This window comes from Ochlerotatus camptorhynchus, unplaced genomic scaffold (assembly GCF_037179485.1).
Source record: "Ochlerotatus camptorhynchus isolate MF236.1 unplaced genomic scaffold, CSIRO-AGI_Acam_v1.1 ptg000370l, whole genome shotgun sequence".
Taxonomy (NCBI): domain Eukaryota; kingdom Metazoa; phylum Arthropoda; class Insecta; order Diptera; family Culicidae; genus Ochlerotatus; species Ochlerotatus camptorhynchus.
Window position 1 is genome coordinate 3,687,967 of NW_027040858.1, and position 17,575 is coordinate 3,705,541.

General features: G+C 46.1%; 2 protein-coding genes across 2 annotated transcripts in view; one reads left to right on the plus strand and one right to left on the minus strand.

Annotated features, from left to right (window-relative positions):
- The first annotated feature begins 435 nt into the window (after positions 1–435).
- Positions 436–6,534, plus strand: LOC135710053 (uncharacterized). Its single transcript, XM_065232503.1, has 3 exons — positions 436–1,324; positions 1,732–1,846; positions 1,899–6,534. The coding sequence occupies exons 1-3, from the start codon at positions 436–438 to the stop codon at positions 6,532–6,534; spliced, it is 5,640 nt and encodes a 1,879-aa protein (XP_065088575.1).
- Positions 6,535–9,718: 3,184 nt separating this feature from the next.
- Positions 9,719–17,575, minus strand: part of dsx-c73A (doublesex cognate 73A) — a 275,770-nt gene continuing 267,913 nt past the window's right edge. Inside the window, exons 4-5 of the mRNA XM_065232572.1 lie at positions 12,025–12,254; positions 9,719–11,953 (exon numbers count right to left, since the gene is read on the minus strand). Of these exons, the coding sequence (XP_065088644.1) occupies positions 11,739–11,953; positions 12,025–12,254 (445 nt within the window). The 3' untranslated portion in view covers positions 9,719–11,738. The remainder of the gene's footprint in view (positions 11,954–12,024; positions 12,255–17,575) is intronic.

Genomic DNA, 17,575 nt, shown 5'->3' on the forward strand with positions numbered 1-17,575 from the left:
GCAGCCGTGGAGTTGGCTGCACTGCCGACCGATCGTAACGAGAGTGCCCATTGCTACGGGACTGCAGCATAAACGTCAAACGGATAGAAAAGGAGCTTGGTTTCGTCTATTTAATAGTGATTTAATTGTTTTCGGATTAAAAAGAAATTGGTGAACTCTAAATACAAAGAATACAAAAAGATAGCTAGTGCGTTGGCACATTTGTGACATAACCGTTGAAATCGTTTGAAGTGGCCGCAGGTGAACGTAGAAATCAACAGAATTATTATAATACGTAGATTTCATTGTTCCGTAAAGCTTCCCATACTGAATTGTCGGGATCATAGTTCAGATCTTGCAGAGCATACTGATTTCTTTGAAGCACTCATTAATAAACGCTTTCAAACCTCAGTATTTCTCTACAAGTTTGAACCGACATTCTTCAAAGAAATCAAGATGGCCACCCCACCGGATAGAGGCAGCTGCGTGGCTTGCGAGAGGCCAGATTCGGCGGATGATTTCGTCCAATGCGACGAATGTGATGCATGGTTTCATTTTTCTTGTGCGGGCGTCACAGATTCCGTAGCTGATCGTGCTTGGGTCTGCTATACGTGCCAACAGTCGGTAGGACCGACCGAGCCACTAATACCTACCGAACCATTAGTTCCCACGGAACCACCAGAACCCCCCAATCCGGCCGAACCAGTGATCCCGCAAGTACTCACGAATATCTGGCCAAGAACATCAATTACGGCCAACAATCTTTCTTGTCTGAAAGAGCGACAGACATTGGTGAGGCAGCGAGTAGAAATTGAGCTCCAAAAGAAGTTTCTCGAGGAACAGCAGCAGTTGGTGGACGATTTGATTGCGGAGGAAGATAGCAGAAGCCAAGTGAACGAACAGGAACGTATTCGAATCCAGGATTGGATCAGGGACAGCGCGGATGTCGAAGAAGGTGCCGTAGGTGATGAGGAAAACTTACGTCGTGCATCGCGAATTCAGCAGCAAATCTCGAATCCAGCAATGAATCGTACCCCAAACAATGACTTGGTGAAAGCAGTGCGGGAATTGGAATCTCGTTTGAACGGATGTCAACAACAGCTCAACCCGACGCAGGATCAAATGGTTGCTTTGATGGAACAATTGGAAATCTGCAAGCGGCGGATTGAAAGCATGCATCTCGCAGGATCAGAGCAGCAGCCATCTGTGTGTACGTCAAGAGTTCCAAATCGGCATAGCTTCCAATCGATGACTCAAAGCCAACGGGTGAATACGTCTACCCCGCTACAGGTAAGACCGTTAGGTGCGATTCCAAAGCAGAAGCAATCGGAACCGGTTGAACCAGGTAAGCGTCAAGCCTTTCCCTATGATACAAGTAAATACGATGCTTTTCCGACTTTGTCTTCATTTCCGACCCAATATCCTGAGCAGCAGCTTAATGAACAAGCGTACTCAAATGATAATATCGAAGAGCAGCTGCGTCGGCTTCTCGCGCGCTCTGGTAATGATAATTGTAATCCTGGCCTCCATCGTCCAAACCATAATCGTAATGTCCACTTCCCCTCGGTAAATGACCAGTTTCGTCCAGCTGGTTATCCAACTCAACAGCAATTAGCAGCACGGCAGTCCCTGGCTCGAGATCTCCCTATCTTCTCGGGCGATCCTGCTGATTGGCCTATATTTATTTCAAACTATGAATACACCACCCGAGCGTGCGGATACAACGATGGTGAAAACATGGTTCGACTCCAGCGGAGCTTGAAGGGGCACGCGTTGGAAAGTGTTCGCAATCGTCTTGTCCTGCCATCAGCGGTACCACACGTCATCGAAGCTCTTCGATTGCGGTATGGTCGTCCGGAAGTCCTCAGTAATGCCCTTTTACATAAAGTTCGGTCGATTCCCTCTACTTGATCTGACAGGCTGCAGGGATTGATTGAATACGGGTTAGCGGTGCAGGAACTTTGCGACCACATCGAAGCGGCTGACCAGCATGATCATCTGGCGAACCCAACGCTACTCCAAGAACTCGTCAACAAGTTGCCGGCGGATCAGAAAATGATGTGGACTGCTTACAAACGGGGGCTCAACGGAGTAAACTTGAAGACCTTTGTAGACTATATGACTGGTGTGGTGCAAGATGCAACGAGCGTGGTGATGTACGAACCGGATCATAAGAAGAGCGGCGGTAAGACGAAGGATTACGTGAACTCTCATGTTACTGACATAGGACTACCAGCGTCGTCGATGAAAGTAACGAAACCTGGTGAATGCATCAACTGCAACAAGACAGGCCACAAGATGCGGGAATGCGAAGCATTCAAATCGCTCAGCGTAGACGAACGCTGGAGGCGAATCCGATCGTTGGGGGTTTGTCAAATCTGCCTTTTCGGACATGGGAAACGCTCCTGTCGCAGCGAAAGTCGGTGCAACGTGAGTGGTTGCCAGTACCGCCACCATCCGTTACTACATGGAAGATCACCGGTGCAGTCGATTCCCAGGGTAGCTGAAAATTACACACATAGCTTTTTCGACTCGAGCGTTCTCTTCAGAATTATTCCCGTTACGCTCCATGGCAGCTCAGGACGCGTGAATACCTTCGCGTTCTTGGATGAAGGATCATCGCTGACGCTCATCGAAGGTGGACTAGTAGCTCAGCTAGGAGTAAGGGGAAGATCGCAACCACTTTGTCTGCGCTGGACCGGGAACACCTCTCGGGTGGAGAAAAACTCACAGGTAGTGACGGTTGTAATATCCGGAGTAGGACAGAAACGGCAGTTCAAACTGGCCAATGCGCGGACAGTGGGAAATCTAAACCTACCGAGTCAGAGTTTCGATTACGACCAAGCTGCTGAGCAACATCCGTACCTGAGGCAACTTCCAGTGCAGAGTTACCAGGGGGCGGTTCCAAAAATTCTCATCGGCCTCGACAATTTGCGGTTGGCGTTGCCTCTGAAGGTACGCGAAGGGGACGGAACAGGTCCGTCTGCAGTGAAGACTCGATTGGGTTGGTGTGTGTACGGGCAGCAGAAGGAGCGGCTAACCGAAGGCTACAGCTTTCATGTGTGTGAGTGTGAAACCAGCAGCGAGTTGCATGAAACGATCAAGCAGTTTTTCGCAGTGGAAGCAAACGGAGCGATACCGGTCCAAGCCAGTTTCAACAAGGAAGAGGAACGCGCACAGCGGTTATTGGAGCAAACTACAAGGCGTATCGGAGCGCACTTCGAAACGGGACTGATTTGGAAGCAGGACGACATCAATCTTCCCAACAGCTATGCCATGGCTGTGCGTAGGATGCAATGCCTCGAGCGTAAACTAGAACGGGATCCTGCGTTGAACGAAAACTTCCATCGGCAAATCCAAGAATATCAAAACAAAGGTTACGCCCACCGAGCGATGCCAGAGGAATTGCAGAAAGCGGACCCAGGAAGAACGTGGTATTTGCCGTTGGGCGTGGTAACCAATCCTAACAAACCCGGAAAAGTGCGCGTTATTTGGGATGCTTCGGCGAAGGTTGGTGGCGTCTCATTAAATAGTATGCTGCTTAAGGGCCCGGATCAGCTCACGGCGTTGCCAGCGGTCTTATTTCGATTCCGTCAGTTCTGGGTGGCGGTAAACGCAGATATAAAGGAGATGTTCCACCAAATATTTATGCGAGAGGAAGATAAGTGCGCACTCTGCTTCTTGTACCGGAAGGATAAAACGCAGCCACTGGAGGTGTTTATCATGGACGTTGCGACCTTTGGTGCAACCTGTTCACCTGCATCGGCACAGTTCGTCAAGAACTTGAACGCAAAGGAGCATGCGGATCAGTTCCCACGTGCCGCAGAAGGTATCCTACGCAGCCACTATGTTGACGATTATTTAGATAGTTTCGGAACCGTTGAAGAAGCGAAGAAGGTAGCGGAAGAAGTGCGACATGTACACCGGAACGGAGGATTCCACCTACGTAACTGGAACTCTAACTGCGATGAAATCTTACGGCATCTGGGAGAGACCAAGGCAGTCGAATGCAAGAATCTGTACATGGGAGTTGGCGAATCAACGGAACGGGTCTTGGGCATGCTGTGGAAGCCTTCTACGGACGACTTGTGCTTTTCTACTCGTATGAGCGACGAGGTGCGAGATCTCATCGCAAGCGGTAACGTGCCAACCAAACGACAGGTGCTTCGCTGCGTAATGACACTGTTCGATCCGCTTGGGCTACTTGCTCCGTTCCTGATACACGGTAAAGTTCTGATTCAGGATTTGTGGCGAGCGGGAACCGATTGGGACGAAGCTATTGGGGATGCTGCCTACGACCGCTGGAGAAGATGGGTTGAGATGATTAAATTTGTATCGACTGTCAAAGTCCCGAGATGCTACTTTCCACGAGCTACAGAAGATACCTATCGAGGAGCGCAACTACATGTTTTCGTCGATGCAAGCCCTACGGCGTATTCATGTGCCGTTTACCTGCGCGCCAAGGATGGAGACGGAGTGATACGCTGTGCACTGGTTGCTGGTAAAGCTAAAGTTGCCCCTCTCAAGCCCATGTCGATTCCGAGGCTTGAGCTTCAAGCCTGTGTTCTCGGAACGCGCGTTTTGAAATTTGTGCAGGAAAACCACACGATTCGGGTAGAAAAGAGAGTTCTATGGACAGACTCTACCACAGTATGGCACTGGATACGATCGGACCCTCGTAATTTCAAGCCCTTCGTAGCCCACCGAGTGGGAGAAATACTGGAAAACACGAATGCTGCGGAATGGAAGTGGATACGGTCGCGTTTCAACTCCGCCGACGAAGCGACCAAATGGGGATGCGGTCCGTATTTTTCGGACGAGAGCAAGTGGTATGACGGACCAAAGTTCTTACATAGACCTGAGCAGGACTGGCCAAGTACATTACCACCGTCCATGAACACCACAGAAGAGATTCGAGCATCGGTGTTGCACCATGCTGCGGTCGAGCGGATCATCGATTATGAAAGGTTTTCGTCATGGGATCGACTACACCGCACTCTAGCCTACGTTCTACGCTTTCTGCGCAACGCTGCCAAGAAACAGCCAATAAGAAAAGGACAACTGGAGCAGCACGAACTCCTTGCAGCAGAAGTTACCATCTTGAAGCTTGTTCAATGGGAATCGTATCCTGACGAGAAGAACATACTCCAGCGGAACGAAGGCCTGCCGGTTAACGAAAAGAAGCCACTAGATAAGAGCAGTAGGATCTATGAATTGGTTCCAGTGATCGACGAGGACGGATTGCTACGACAATACGGTAGGATTGGAGCAGCTAAAGGCATCAGTTATGACATGTGCTATCCAGTGATTCTGCCCAGAGAACACTGGGTAACTAGACTGGTAGTCGAGAAGTACCATCGAAAATATCGTCATGCCAACACGGAAACTATCGTGAACGAGATTCGGCAAGTATTTGCTATTTCGAAACTCCGTTCGCTAGTTAAGAATTTCGCACGTTCCTGTATGATGTGCATACTACGCAAGGCGCATCCAAATATCCCGCCAATGGCACCGTTGCCACCAGCACGACTGGCCATTCACGCACGGCCGTTCAGTCACGTGGCATTGGACTACTTCGGGCCACTGCTAGTGAAAGTCGGGAGATCCAGCGTCAAGAGATGGATTGCACTATTTACGTGCCTCACAGTGCGTGCGGTACACCTGGAGGTAGCATTCAGTTTGTCGACGTCTTCGTGTATATCCTGTGTGCGGCGCTTTGTTGGACGGCGTGGTTCACCGATAGAATTCATCAGCGATAACGGGACCAACTTCCAGGGAGCTGAACGCCTGCTGCGGGAGCAGATAAGCCAGGGACTGTCATCATCGTTTACCAATTCATCGACAAGATGGACCTTCATACCTCCCGGTGCCCCACACATGGGAGGCGCTTGGGAACGACTTGTGCAGTCTGTCAAGAAAGCCATGATGGATGCGTATTCTGAGGGGAAGTTGGATGATGAGGGATTACAAACACTGGTTGTGGAAGCGGAAAGCATCGTAAATTCAAGGCCTCTGACCTACCTGCCCCTGGACTCTGCGGAGTCAGAAGCATTGACACCGAACCATTTTTTAATGGGAAGCTCAAGCGGTGCAAATCAACCGAATGTAGTACCAGGTCAGCCACAGCATCGTTTGAAGGATATGTGGGATCAAATCCAGCTAAAGCTGGACCGTTTCTGGTATCGCTGGACTGTGGAGTACCTGCCAGTGATACGGAGACAATCGAAGTGGTTCGCGGAGGTTCGGCCACTACAAGAAGGTGACTTGGTGCTGATAGTCAACGACAGCGAGCGCAACAACTGGATGCGTGGACGGGTAGTTCAGACGTTCGTAGGCGCCGACGGTAGAGTTCGACAAGCTAAGGTGCAAACATCCGGAGGCATTCTACGTAGACCAGCGGCAAAGCTTGCTCTGCTGGATGTAGGCTCTAGAAGTGCAGTCTTCACGTATCCCAAGATGCACCCGGGGGAGGATGTCGACGCAGCAGCCGTGGAGTTGGCTGCACTGCCGACCGATCGTAACGGGAGTGCCCATTGCTACGGGACTGCAGCATAAACGTCAAACGGATAGAAAAGGAGCTTGGTTTCGTCTATTTAAAAGTGATTTAATTGTTTTCGGATTAAAAAGAAATTGGTGAACTCTAAATACAAAGAATACAAAAAGATAGTTAGTGCGTTGGCACATTTGTGACATAACCGTTGAAATCGTTTGAAGTGGCCGCAGGTGAACGTAGAAATCAACAGAATTATTATAATACGTAGATTTCATTGTTCCGTAAAGCTTCCCATACTGAATTGTCGGGATCATAGTTCAGATCTTGCAGAGCATACTGATTTCTTTGAAGCACTCATTAATAAACGCTTTCAAACCTCAGTATTTCTCTACAACTTTGAACTGACAATGGCGTTGAACAAGAAGACGCCGTACGAGATGTGGTACGGGCACAAACCAGACGTGTCCAAACTCCGCATCTGGGAGAGCAAGGCCTACAGCTTCAGTCCCAAGGAGAAGCGATCGTAGCCAGGTATGTTACTTCGTGGGCTACGGTACGAACGGGTATCGTTTGTGGGACAGCCACAAGCAGAAGTTGTTTCTTGCTCGTGACGTCATCGTGAATGAATCAAGGTATACGTCGACCAGCGAAGAACCTGTGAAAAATGTCAAAGATGACGAAGCCCAACCGGTTCGGACCCGACCGAAATCGCAGGCGGTGGTCCCAGATGAACCAGTAGTTACAATTGAGCCAGCAAATGAACAAGTTGATCCTCCAAACGACGACCAGGATGACGACAACGATGAAACACTGGTGAAAGAAATGATGATGAAGAAGAAGAGGTTAACCCGAGATGAAGCGTACGTGTACGGAAGGCCCCGGCAAAGTTGGGCGACTACTAGTGCCTGGCGTACGCGTTGAATGCGGAGATTTACGTGCAAAACCTACCGGACACCATTGAAGGGATGAAGTCGCGAGAGGATTGGCCGCGGTGGCGTGAAGCCATTGAGGACGAACTGAAATCACTAGCTGAAAACAATACCTGGGAGCTGGTGGATCTACCGTCGGGACGAAAACCGGTGGATTGCAAATGGGTGTTCAAGCTAAAGATGACGCCGGATGGCAACGAAGACAAGCACAAGGCGAGATTGGTTGCCAAAGGATTCACGCAGCGGTATGGATATGATTACTCTGAAACCTACGCTCCGGTGGTGAAGATGTCGACGGTTCGAATGGTGCTGGGATTGGCAAACCAGGAGAATTTGCGGATCCACCAGATGGACGTCCGGACGGCGTTCTTAAACGGTCATCTATCGGAGGAGATCTACATGCGCCAACCTCCAGGATTTGAGGAGGGGGATCGAGTCTGTAAGGTAAACAAATCCATCTACGGTTTGAAGCAGGCATCACGAGTTTGCAACCCGGATCGGTTTTCGTAGGTCCGAGAGTGACAGCTGCCTGTACGTATGTGAGCGTGATGGTGAGAAGGTGTTCCTGCTGCTGTATGTCGATGATATCCTCGTCATCTCTCGTTCCTTGGGTGTCATCGGTACCATCAAGAAACTGCTGAAGTCGGAGTTCTCGATGCAGGACATGGGCGAAGCGAAGATGTTCCTGGGATTGAAGATTAACCGGGACGTGTTGTCGGGACGAATGCGACTAAGTCAGAAATCGATCCTGAAGCGATTCGAAATGGAGAAATGCAAGCCCGTATTAACTCCCATGGAAGCGGGTCTGCAACTTGTGAAGAACGACACGGACGAGAAGCTGGAGAAGCCATACCGTGAGCTGATAGGTTGCCTCACCTATTTGATGGTGACGTCCAGACCAGATCTCAGCGCAGCGGTTAATTACTTCAGTCAGTTCCAGAGAAATCCAGCCGAAGATCACTGGGTGCACGCCAAGCGGATTTTGCGGTATCTGCAGGGGACAGCTGACCACGGACTGGTGTACGATCGGTCGACCGGTCCCATCCGGCAAGTGACTGGCTATGCGGACGCGAACTGGGCTACGGATATCAACGACAGGCGTTCGGTTTCGGGAATCCTGTTCTAGCTGTACGGAGTCACAGTCTGTTGGAGTACCAGGAAGCAGAGCACCGTATCCTTGTCGTCGACCGAAGCGGAATGTTCCGCTCTAGCAGACGCAGCGTGCGAGGCCATTTGGATCGGCAAGGTCTTGAAGGATTTGGGGGGGGCTCGAACCGCAGCCGCCACTTTTATATGAAGATAATCAATCAACCATTGTTATCATGGAATCAGCCGGACCTTCGAAGCGTTTGAAGCACACCGACGTCAAGATACATTTTGTGCGGAAGTGTGTAGCTTCGAAGAAACTTGAAGTTCGCTACATTCCAACGGGTGAGCAGCAAGCTGACTTGTTGACGAAAGGTTTTTCGACGATGCCGTTCCGGAAGCACTGTTCGAGTATCGGAGTTTTCCCACGGTCAGTTTGAGGAGGGGTGTCAAGAACGAGCAAACCGAGATCGTAGTAGCTCTATTAAGATTTGTTAGATCGTAGTAGCCATGAGTTTGAGTTTGAAGTTAAATAAATCATTCTTCTAATTATCCTTCGACAGAAGTAGTCGTCTTTCCATAACTCTCTACTATCACGACACTTTTGCGACAACCGAAGTGCGATTCACCTTGCTGAAAAAGAAGTCGGATATTCACCCCGCAGTAAGCATATCGATATCCGACATCACTTTGTTCGAGAAGAGAAGATTATCAAGTTGGAGCACGTTGGCAGTCATCTTCAAACAGCAGATCTTCTAAAAAAGGCGGTGCCGGTTCCTAAACTTGAAGCTGGACGACGAACAATTTGTTTTTGCAGCGGTGAAACATTGTATTGGTGGCATCATGGCACTGAACTTTCGATGTAATTTAAAATCCGCTACCCGAAGACGATCGGACAGGAGAGTTCAGTCGACCAAACACTAATTCGGATGGTTCACTCGTGGTCCTACATATCGCTTTAATTATTGATTCAACTGCTCCGCAAGTTCATGACCGCCCGTTGTATTATGCGCATTGAGCCTATTTAGCGAGTTCAAAAACCGTAGACCGCAATTTCCGTACGGCTCGTTTTGATGCGTTTTCACTATTGAACGAAGCCGAATTGATGCGCTGCTCGGTTCCGATGGTGATGGGGTGGTGCCAGAGGGAGGAGTATTGTGATTAAAAGTGAAACTCGATTTTGACTTTAATTTTCTTTAAATTATACACATCATTTGTGTGCAGGTTTTATTTTCCTTCACTGTCAGTTTATGGATTGCGGTTGCATTTTCTCCGGCTACTGTTTGTTTGATTTTTCTCAAATTGTAGTTATTAGGATAATAATTGCGCTCGCTAGGAGAGTTATAATTTAATATCGTTAGCTTGCGCGTACTTATGTATGTATGTGTGTTTTAATGTTAAAAAAAACTAATGATTAAAAAGTACAATTATCGGTTGTTTTCTTCTCTTTAATTTTGGACAGGGCACTTTCCGGTTTTGGGATTTCGGAGAGTACATAGGTGTAGGAAAATTGGGGTGCGAGAACAAGGGAGAGATAGGCGGGTTGAAACATATTTACAACAGAGTTTCCTCTCTCATTTCCTTCACTTTTTAGGGCTTAACTAATGATTTCGCAATTTTCGTATGGTTTTTAATTGTGGCGGAAGTGTTTAGCTTTACACGTCAAACTTCGCAATTTAGAAAATTACTCATCTTCATGAGTGGTTGGGTGCAATTTGAGGAGCTTCATTTGTTAACATTATAATTTTCTCATGATTAATTAGGTTCAGTTCGATTGCTTGATTGGAATTACAGTTCATTTTGATACAGGTTTGACGGGAGTGCTGCACTCTGGATGACGGACAGATGAGCTTTCTTGCTCTTCGCCAACTTTGATTCATATCTAAAAATTTCATCTTCTCCTTTTCTTCTTTCTACTCTGCAATTACAGTAAATGGAAATGGTTTAAAATGAAACTAAACTCTTTTGCCCTTCTATAATAAAGTAATAACTCGCTTGTGCGCTCAGCTATTCCTTACGTTGGCTCTCTACTATTATTATGTTTGTGCGTGTGTGCGGGTTTCGAGTGAGTAAGTGACTCTCATTTTCTTCATTGTTTACTATACTTTAGCTGGATGCTTTGTTTTCTTTCCACCTCCACCTCCGGGCGAGAGATCAAGCCAATTTTCTTGAAAGTGATACCGGAGCGCTCCCTCCTCGTCCGCTGTAGGAGGACACAAAGGGCGGAGCGCTGTTGTGCTGTGTATGTAGTCTAAGATTAATCTTTACTTTTTGCGGGATTTTTACTTTCATTGACATCTGTGTTACCCTGGGTTGCAGATGGCGTTGAGTGCTTATTAAACATGACAGAGAAACAACAATGGTGTGCGAAAAGGTGGTTCCCTTTATTCTGCGAGTCTTGTGACACACCTGTGACTGAACCAAAAAGTCGATTCGACTTGACGTCACTCGACTTGCAGAATAAAGGCGGGAACGGGGGGTGGGTGCTTGATCTACGAGCAAGGCCTGCTGTTTTTAAATATTGCAGACCTCGTCGACGCCTGCTTCGCCGTGTGGTGGAAGCGGAAAGAAGAGATGTGAGCGATTATTAAGGTGCAATTCTTATTTTTTTTCTCTTGTCGTACACTCGTTTGTTTTCGTTTTCACATGTGCGTGTGAGATAACTTTTCCCTCTAAAACTAATAACAGTGGTTTTTCGTTCCATTAAAAAAGGGGTTTCCGTTAATTAATCATCGTCTTGCGTTCCTGGCCTGCTGTGAATTATGCGAGCACCTTGCGAAAAAGCTACTCACCAAAGCGACCCACCCAAGAGGATGACTAATTAAGGTCTTTATTTTTTAAAAAATGTAGTCATTTCAATCGACTGGAAAGCGCAGTACAAATGTTCGCAACATTCGTAGCGTTCTCCTATGGACCGTTTGGGTTATCATAAAATTGTCGGAAGACTTGATCGTCATGCCGTACACTTTCCCTCTTTGTGGCAAACTAAAGACCCATACGTTCAACTCTCCGAACCGAAAATAAACGATAGATTCCAACTCTGTGGAAGTTTTTTGTTTCCGAATAAAATAAATACTCTTCATGCAATAAATACAAAAAATATAATAAATACTAATCACGAAGACTAATCGGTTTGGCTGTCGAGAATGAAGCTAACTCTCAGTTAAATTGTATTTAGTTTAGTTGTGTGTGTGTGTGCGTGTTCTAACTCTGCCTACCGCCTAGTAGGCGGGGTTGACGGGTTCGTTTCTTCACTCTGCGTCCGCCGTCGTCATGGTGGCATTCTGGAACGATCGGTAGGAGGAAACTGGCGACGGTCGGACCTTCCACTTGTTGTAGATCGACTGGGAGCTGGGCGTCTTCAGTGGCTTCGGAGCGTAGGTCTCCGGTGGGACGCACAGCATACCGTACACGTTGATTCCGGGCAGACCGGCATACGTGGGCTGATCGTGAGCGAGTGGACCCTCTGTAAGCAAACGAAAAATGTTTTGGTAAGACAACCGAGTTTTGTTTTGCGTATTGAAATATGGCGCTTACCAAGTCGGAAGTGCGTTGGGCACTTGCAGATGACCAGGTAGTGCGACTTGCCGGTTCGAGAGTTCTGTAGGGCCAGGATGGACCAGTCCTTGGGGGCACGGCACTCGCGCAGCTCGTTGGTATTCTCGCAGGTCTTGGCCAGGGTGACGGCCTTCCGCTGGGCATTGCCGACCAACTTGATCGTGTGGTTGTCGTCCTCGTTCAAACTGGCCGAGCACGGGTCGCGGTAGCTGTTAAGGTGAAAAGCCGAAAAAAAGAGTAGGCATTGCGTTAGTGACGTTTAACGAGGTTGATGTTTTGGAGCGATTTTTATTTTTTTAACTAGTTCGTTTATTTGCTAGGCTCAATCGCGTTAGCTTTACGGAGCCGATAGTTCATTGTTCTTTGTTTGTAACAAAATTCCCTTAATTCTTTGTCTAGTAGGAGTTGGGCCGAATACTCGCGGCTTACTCGAGGTTAGAGAGGTACATTGTCGAATGATAGGATCAGGGGAGGAGCTTGGGGGTAAGGTTCCATTGTCTCATCAGAGCGTGTTTTGGAGCGATGCAGGCCAAAAAACGAAAATAAAAATGATTTTTTTTATTCGATCTACTTTGAGCTGAAATTCGGCCAATTTCAGTCTTGCAAAAAAGTCTTAATGACGGATTCAATAATTTTCAAAAACGTGACTTCCAATCAAAATGGCGTCTGAGATAAAGTTGTTGGAAAAAAATGAATGCATTCCTGGAAAAGTATACACATGGACTCAAAATGACCGAAGTTTAGCTCAAATGTAAATGATTAAAGACTGTACTAGAAAAAAGTGAGACACATTGATTATTTAGTAACTTTAGCGTTTTGGTAAAACTTGATGAAATTTAGACTGAAACTAGCTAAGAGCGTAATGTTTACCCTGACAGAATTTCATCACAATGTGTCTAGTGGTTATCGAGATGGCATCGGAGCAAGAGCAGATCCGCCAAAAACATCTTGTGCGTCGTCGTGGAAAATCCAACTGCATCCCACAGATGGATCGAAAAACACCTGGAATTTCATGATTCGACCATTTCTCGGGTGTTTAAGTCATTCAAGAAAACCCAGGCGAACCAGCGGCAAGCAGGCTGCGGCAGAAAACCGAAAACAGCTGACCCGGTGAAGAACAGGAAGGTGTTGAGTCTGTTCAAGCATCGGCCGAATCCAACTTTCCAACTGGTTTGTCCAAAAAACGATAAAACGTGCCGGTATCCACGTCTACACGGTCCGTAAGGCACCGAACCGGAACAACAAACAGAACAGTCGTGATGGACGACAAAATTTACATCAATGCGGACACAAATCAGTTACCGGTTCAGGAGGTTTACGTTGCCAGAAGAAGGTAGACAAATTTACCAATAAGTTCTTGCTTTGGAAGGCCATCTGTGGGTGCGGCAAGTTAAGCCAGTCGTACATCACGACGGATACCATCAACGGGCAAATCTACCGGGACGAGTGTCTAAAGAAGCAACTCCTACCCTCACGGAGGCGTCAACCCATCGAACTCGCCGGAACTTCGTCCGATTGAGATGTTTTGGGCCATCATGAAGGCCAGACTTCGTAAAACACCTAAGGTGTTGGATAACAAGCTGGCTTTGATAAAACAGTGGGTAAAAGCCCAACATCTTATAAGTGGTGTCAAGGTGATGGTCCGGGCATTTTGTGTTTTATTCCCTGAAGTTTGAAGAAAATCAAACTTAAAATGAATTTTGGGTGACCATTTTTATGTGTCTCACTTTTTTTTTGATTACAGTCTTTAACCATAACAAACGATTATGCAAATTTTCGTGCAAATCGGAGAAGGTCGTGTCGGATCGGTTTGTCATTTGGCGTAGAATTACTCTTTGGATAAATTCTTCAATAGAACGGTTCGTAAATCTGTGTAAATCTGTTCGAAGCTCTAAATGAACTCGAGTTTTGTTTCTTTCATACAACGTGTCCCACGCATCAGCACGAAACGAAAATGAAAAAGAAGCACGCTTAGAACGAAGGGCTGACTGTGGATTTTCTCGTCGTTCCTTTGTTCGCCGCTTTCAATGAAAGTAACGTCGATTTTCGAGTTGAAACGAAATCTCATGATGGCTTTCAATCCCTTTCACGAACACTTTATCACCGCTCTTTCAATTTGTTTAGTATGTGTTATGTCCCGTTTTGGATATCCGTCCCGAAGATGGATATCCGTCTGCTTTCATCAGAGTTAATCAACGCAACTTTAAGCTAATATTTTGCAGATCATTCAAACAGGGACTGTATTAAAAGTTAATCCGAGTTGGAGCACACGGCCATTAATATATATTTTTATGTTCTGTCATATAGTCATGAAACCCCGGTTGATGCTTTCCATTAAAGACGAAACTATCAAAGTCGAGCGCTCTTTCACTCATCCACTCTTTCACTCATCCACTTCACCGAAGCTTGAAAGAAAGACCAATGAAGTGACGGAAGAAAGAGAGACAAATGATTGAACATTTGTTTGTAGGTGCAGACCTAGGGGTTGGTCCTCGGGTTGGTCACTCCACACAGTATGCCAAAAACAGATTTGGGCACACCTGGGCTCATTAATTAGCACTGTTTGGCACCCATGCTTAGAATTTTTATGATTTTTAAAGTAACTGGCAACACTGCATTATCTCTGATGTGCCTGCGCAGTGCGCATGCGGCCAAAAATTTGTTTGTTGCTAACACAATCCAACTTTTGGAAACCACAAGCGAGTAAGATTTCCCGAAACACATTTAGCGTAATTTTAATGCCTGTCCGAAGCAGAACTTCTTTCAACACGAGACACATTCCGGCCACCAAGTATACCAAAACAAGGGCAATCGCAGCTGCGCTGAAAATTATTGTTTTATTGCTCTAATCATCGACAAATACTTCCCCGGAGGCAGTTACCCATAAATAATAACCTATCAACAGTTCCTCTCATCTGGACTGCATCCGTTATTTCATTGTAGAGAACAGCTGACTACGGACCAATGTCAACCGATGAAAACTAACGATTGTAGATTGGCTCACTACTTGCCTAGCCTATTGGTCCCAAGCAAATTGATTAACTTACCCCATTGTAGTCGAAATTCTAGTACTAGACTATGTTTGCTTTGATTCGGTATGAAAGTTTGACAGATAAAATGAGGGGTTCGTGGATTTTCTTATGTTTCGAGGGGTGAATCGATTAGCTTGGGACCGAAGAGAGTACCAGAGCTGAGCCAAAAAGTTGAGCTCGTTTCTTCGGGACCTTCTGGTCTTAGAGTTACCTCTATGTCAATGTCAAGTAGCTACCAGAATTACCATCCGACCTCGAGCTTCTCGTCGTGATGCTTAGTTGTTATTTTTCGCTCCACGACGGTTGCTGTTACTACATCTGCTATTCCATCATCCATCAGCATAAAGCATTCATTCCAGTTCCGTGTCTCGGTTCCGATCGGTGTATTCCCGATATTATTCTCTCGCACTTGGATTTCAACAAGCAAAACAAAATATTTGAGCTGTCAAAATACCGGGTTGCCAAAGATGCTATTATTAACAAACAAACAAAGTCAGACCGATGACTGGCGCTCTCGGCACTGCCGGCACAGTTGCGGCACACTTGAGGCACCTAGAGAAAAAGTTGGTACAAAATAAGTGCGTAGAGACCCCTGCGAAGTTGCTCGACTTCAACAGAAAAAGAAATCTAGCAGTCTCTTTGTTGCATCAATTTTGAGGTGATAGCGAGTGTGATAATCTGTAAATGACTTATGCTGTAGTCCGTTTCGTGATTTTTCACTTAAATTTGACAGATGGAACATTTTTAAATAACTCTTAGCCTAAGTCTGTGTTCCATTTGGTTATTTTTTTTAACTAGTTTCGTTAACTAGTTCACACAAAACAAACTACAGAAGTCATACTCATCATTCTCTATATTCGGTCTCCAACAATGTTCTCCACCGGTTTCAACTCTTTTCGGCCGTTGATAGACCGTTGCTTTTCACATCACGAAAGGCTAGGTTTCTCGTCTGCCTTTGAAGGCATTAAATCTTAATACACAGGACTTTAATTATCCTATGAACACAGGAAAATTGCGCGCACCTGCCTTATCCCGCGTCATCATCCGATTGAGGCGAACGAATACTATGAATTTGAGCATCATCTACAACCGATCAGATACATGTAGAATCAGGTCCGATCAGTTCCCATGGGCTAGTAACCACATCCAATGTGAAAGTACCCAGTTGCCCGGTTGAGTATTTTACAAACAATCGCAGCTTGCTCTATGGCCGGCACAATCGGTACATATGCGGCACACTTGCGGTACACTAACAAAAAAGATGAGCCAAGATTGGTGTGCGGAGTTGACCTTGGTGAAAATCCACACGCCACAGAAAAGGACAATACATGTTTTCAAGGGAAATTTGGCCGAATGCCATTTCACCAAACGCCATTTCCCCGAAAGCCTTTGCGTTCCTGAGTTTAGGGGGCAGTCGCCTCCCACTGTCCACTCCCATGCCCCCCTCTGGCTACGCCTATGCATGTTTTGAAGTTTGCGAAATTTCTTAGTGTTTTCATGCTTTGTATGGCGCTTTACCCAGAGAGCAAAAAAAAAGTGAGAGAAAGCTCTCTCTCTCGCGAGCTCAATCGCTCAACATGCCATGTATTTTGATGACACTCGATTTGTGATTTCCACCTCACAGACTACAAAATAGAGTACCTGACACTGCAAAACATGTCTGGTAACTCTCTATCTGCTATTAGATTAACGTCGGATGTCCTTCCATCTTTACATATTCTACACAAAATATACATTTCTAGGCTCCGCTCCATTAATAAAAACTGCGCGAAATCCTGTTTGAGGCGGGGCTTAGAACGTATCTTTTGTGCAGAATATGCGAAAAAGGAGGAACTTCGGATGTTAATCTAAATGCATGTACAGTGTATCTCAAAATTGAGCGTACAGCTGTCCTTCAATTTTGGAAAAAAAAACGGCTCTAAAAGTGCAAGGTATAAAGATACGTCTCTAAATTTTTGGCTGTTAAGTCATCATAAATTTATCAATAACTGGTAAAGTATTTGTCATTTTCGGTTGAGTTTATAAAAAGTTAGAGCTGTTTTAGAAAAAAAAACAAACTTTTTTTCTAGAAAATCCTTATTTTCTTGAAATTAAATGAACCTAACTTTTAGAAATTTGCTCTTGTTTAGTCCTATTAAAGATCACCTATATGCCACTAATTTTACTAAATTTCGTCAACCAGGTTCGAAAATCTAACTTCATACCGGCTCTTCCAATAAAGTCCAAAACTATAGCGATAAATCAATGAACATCTGTTCAACCACTAGCCGAGATTTAAAAAAAAGTATAACTATTCACCATGTTTCAAAAAATTGTCCACTGCTCAAAATGGTGTATGCTCAATTTTGCGATACACTGTATAGGGGTACCAGACATGTTTTGCACTGCACTGTCCTCTATGAACAATTATCGAAAAAAACAGATTATGCATCGTTTCCGGCTGGGTACTGCGGAGTCAATCGATTTTATTTTGCAAGCCAATGGAAAACTGCTGGAAA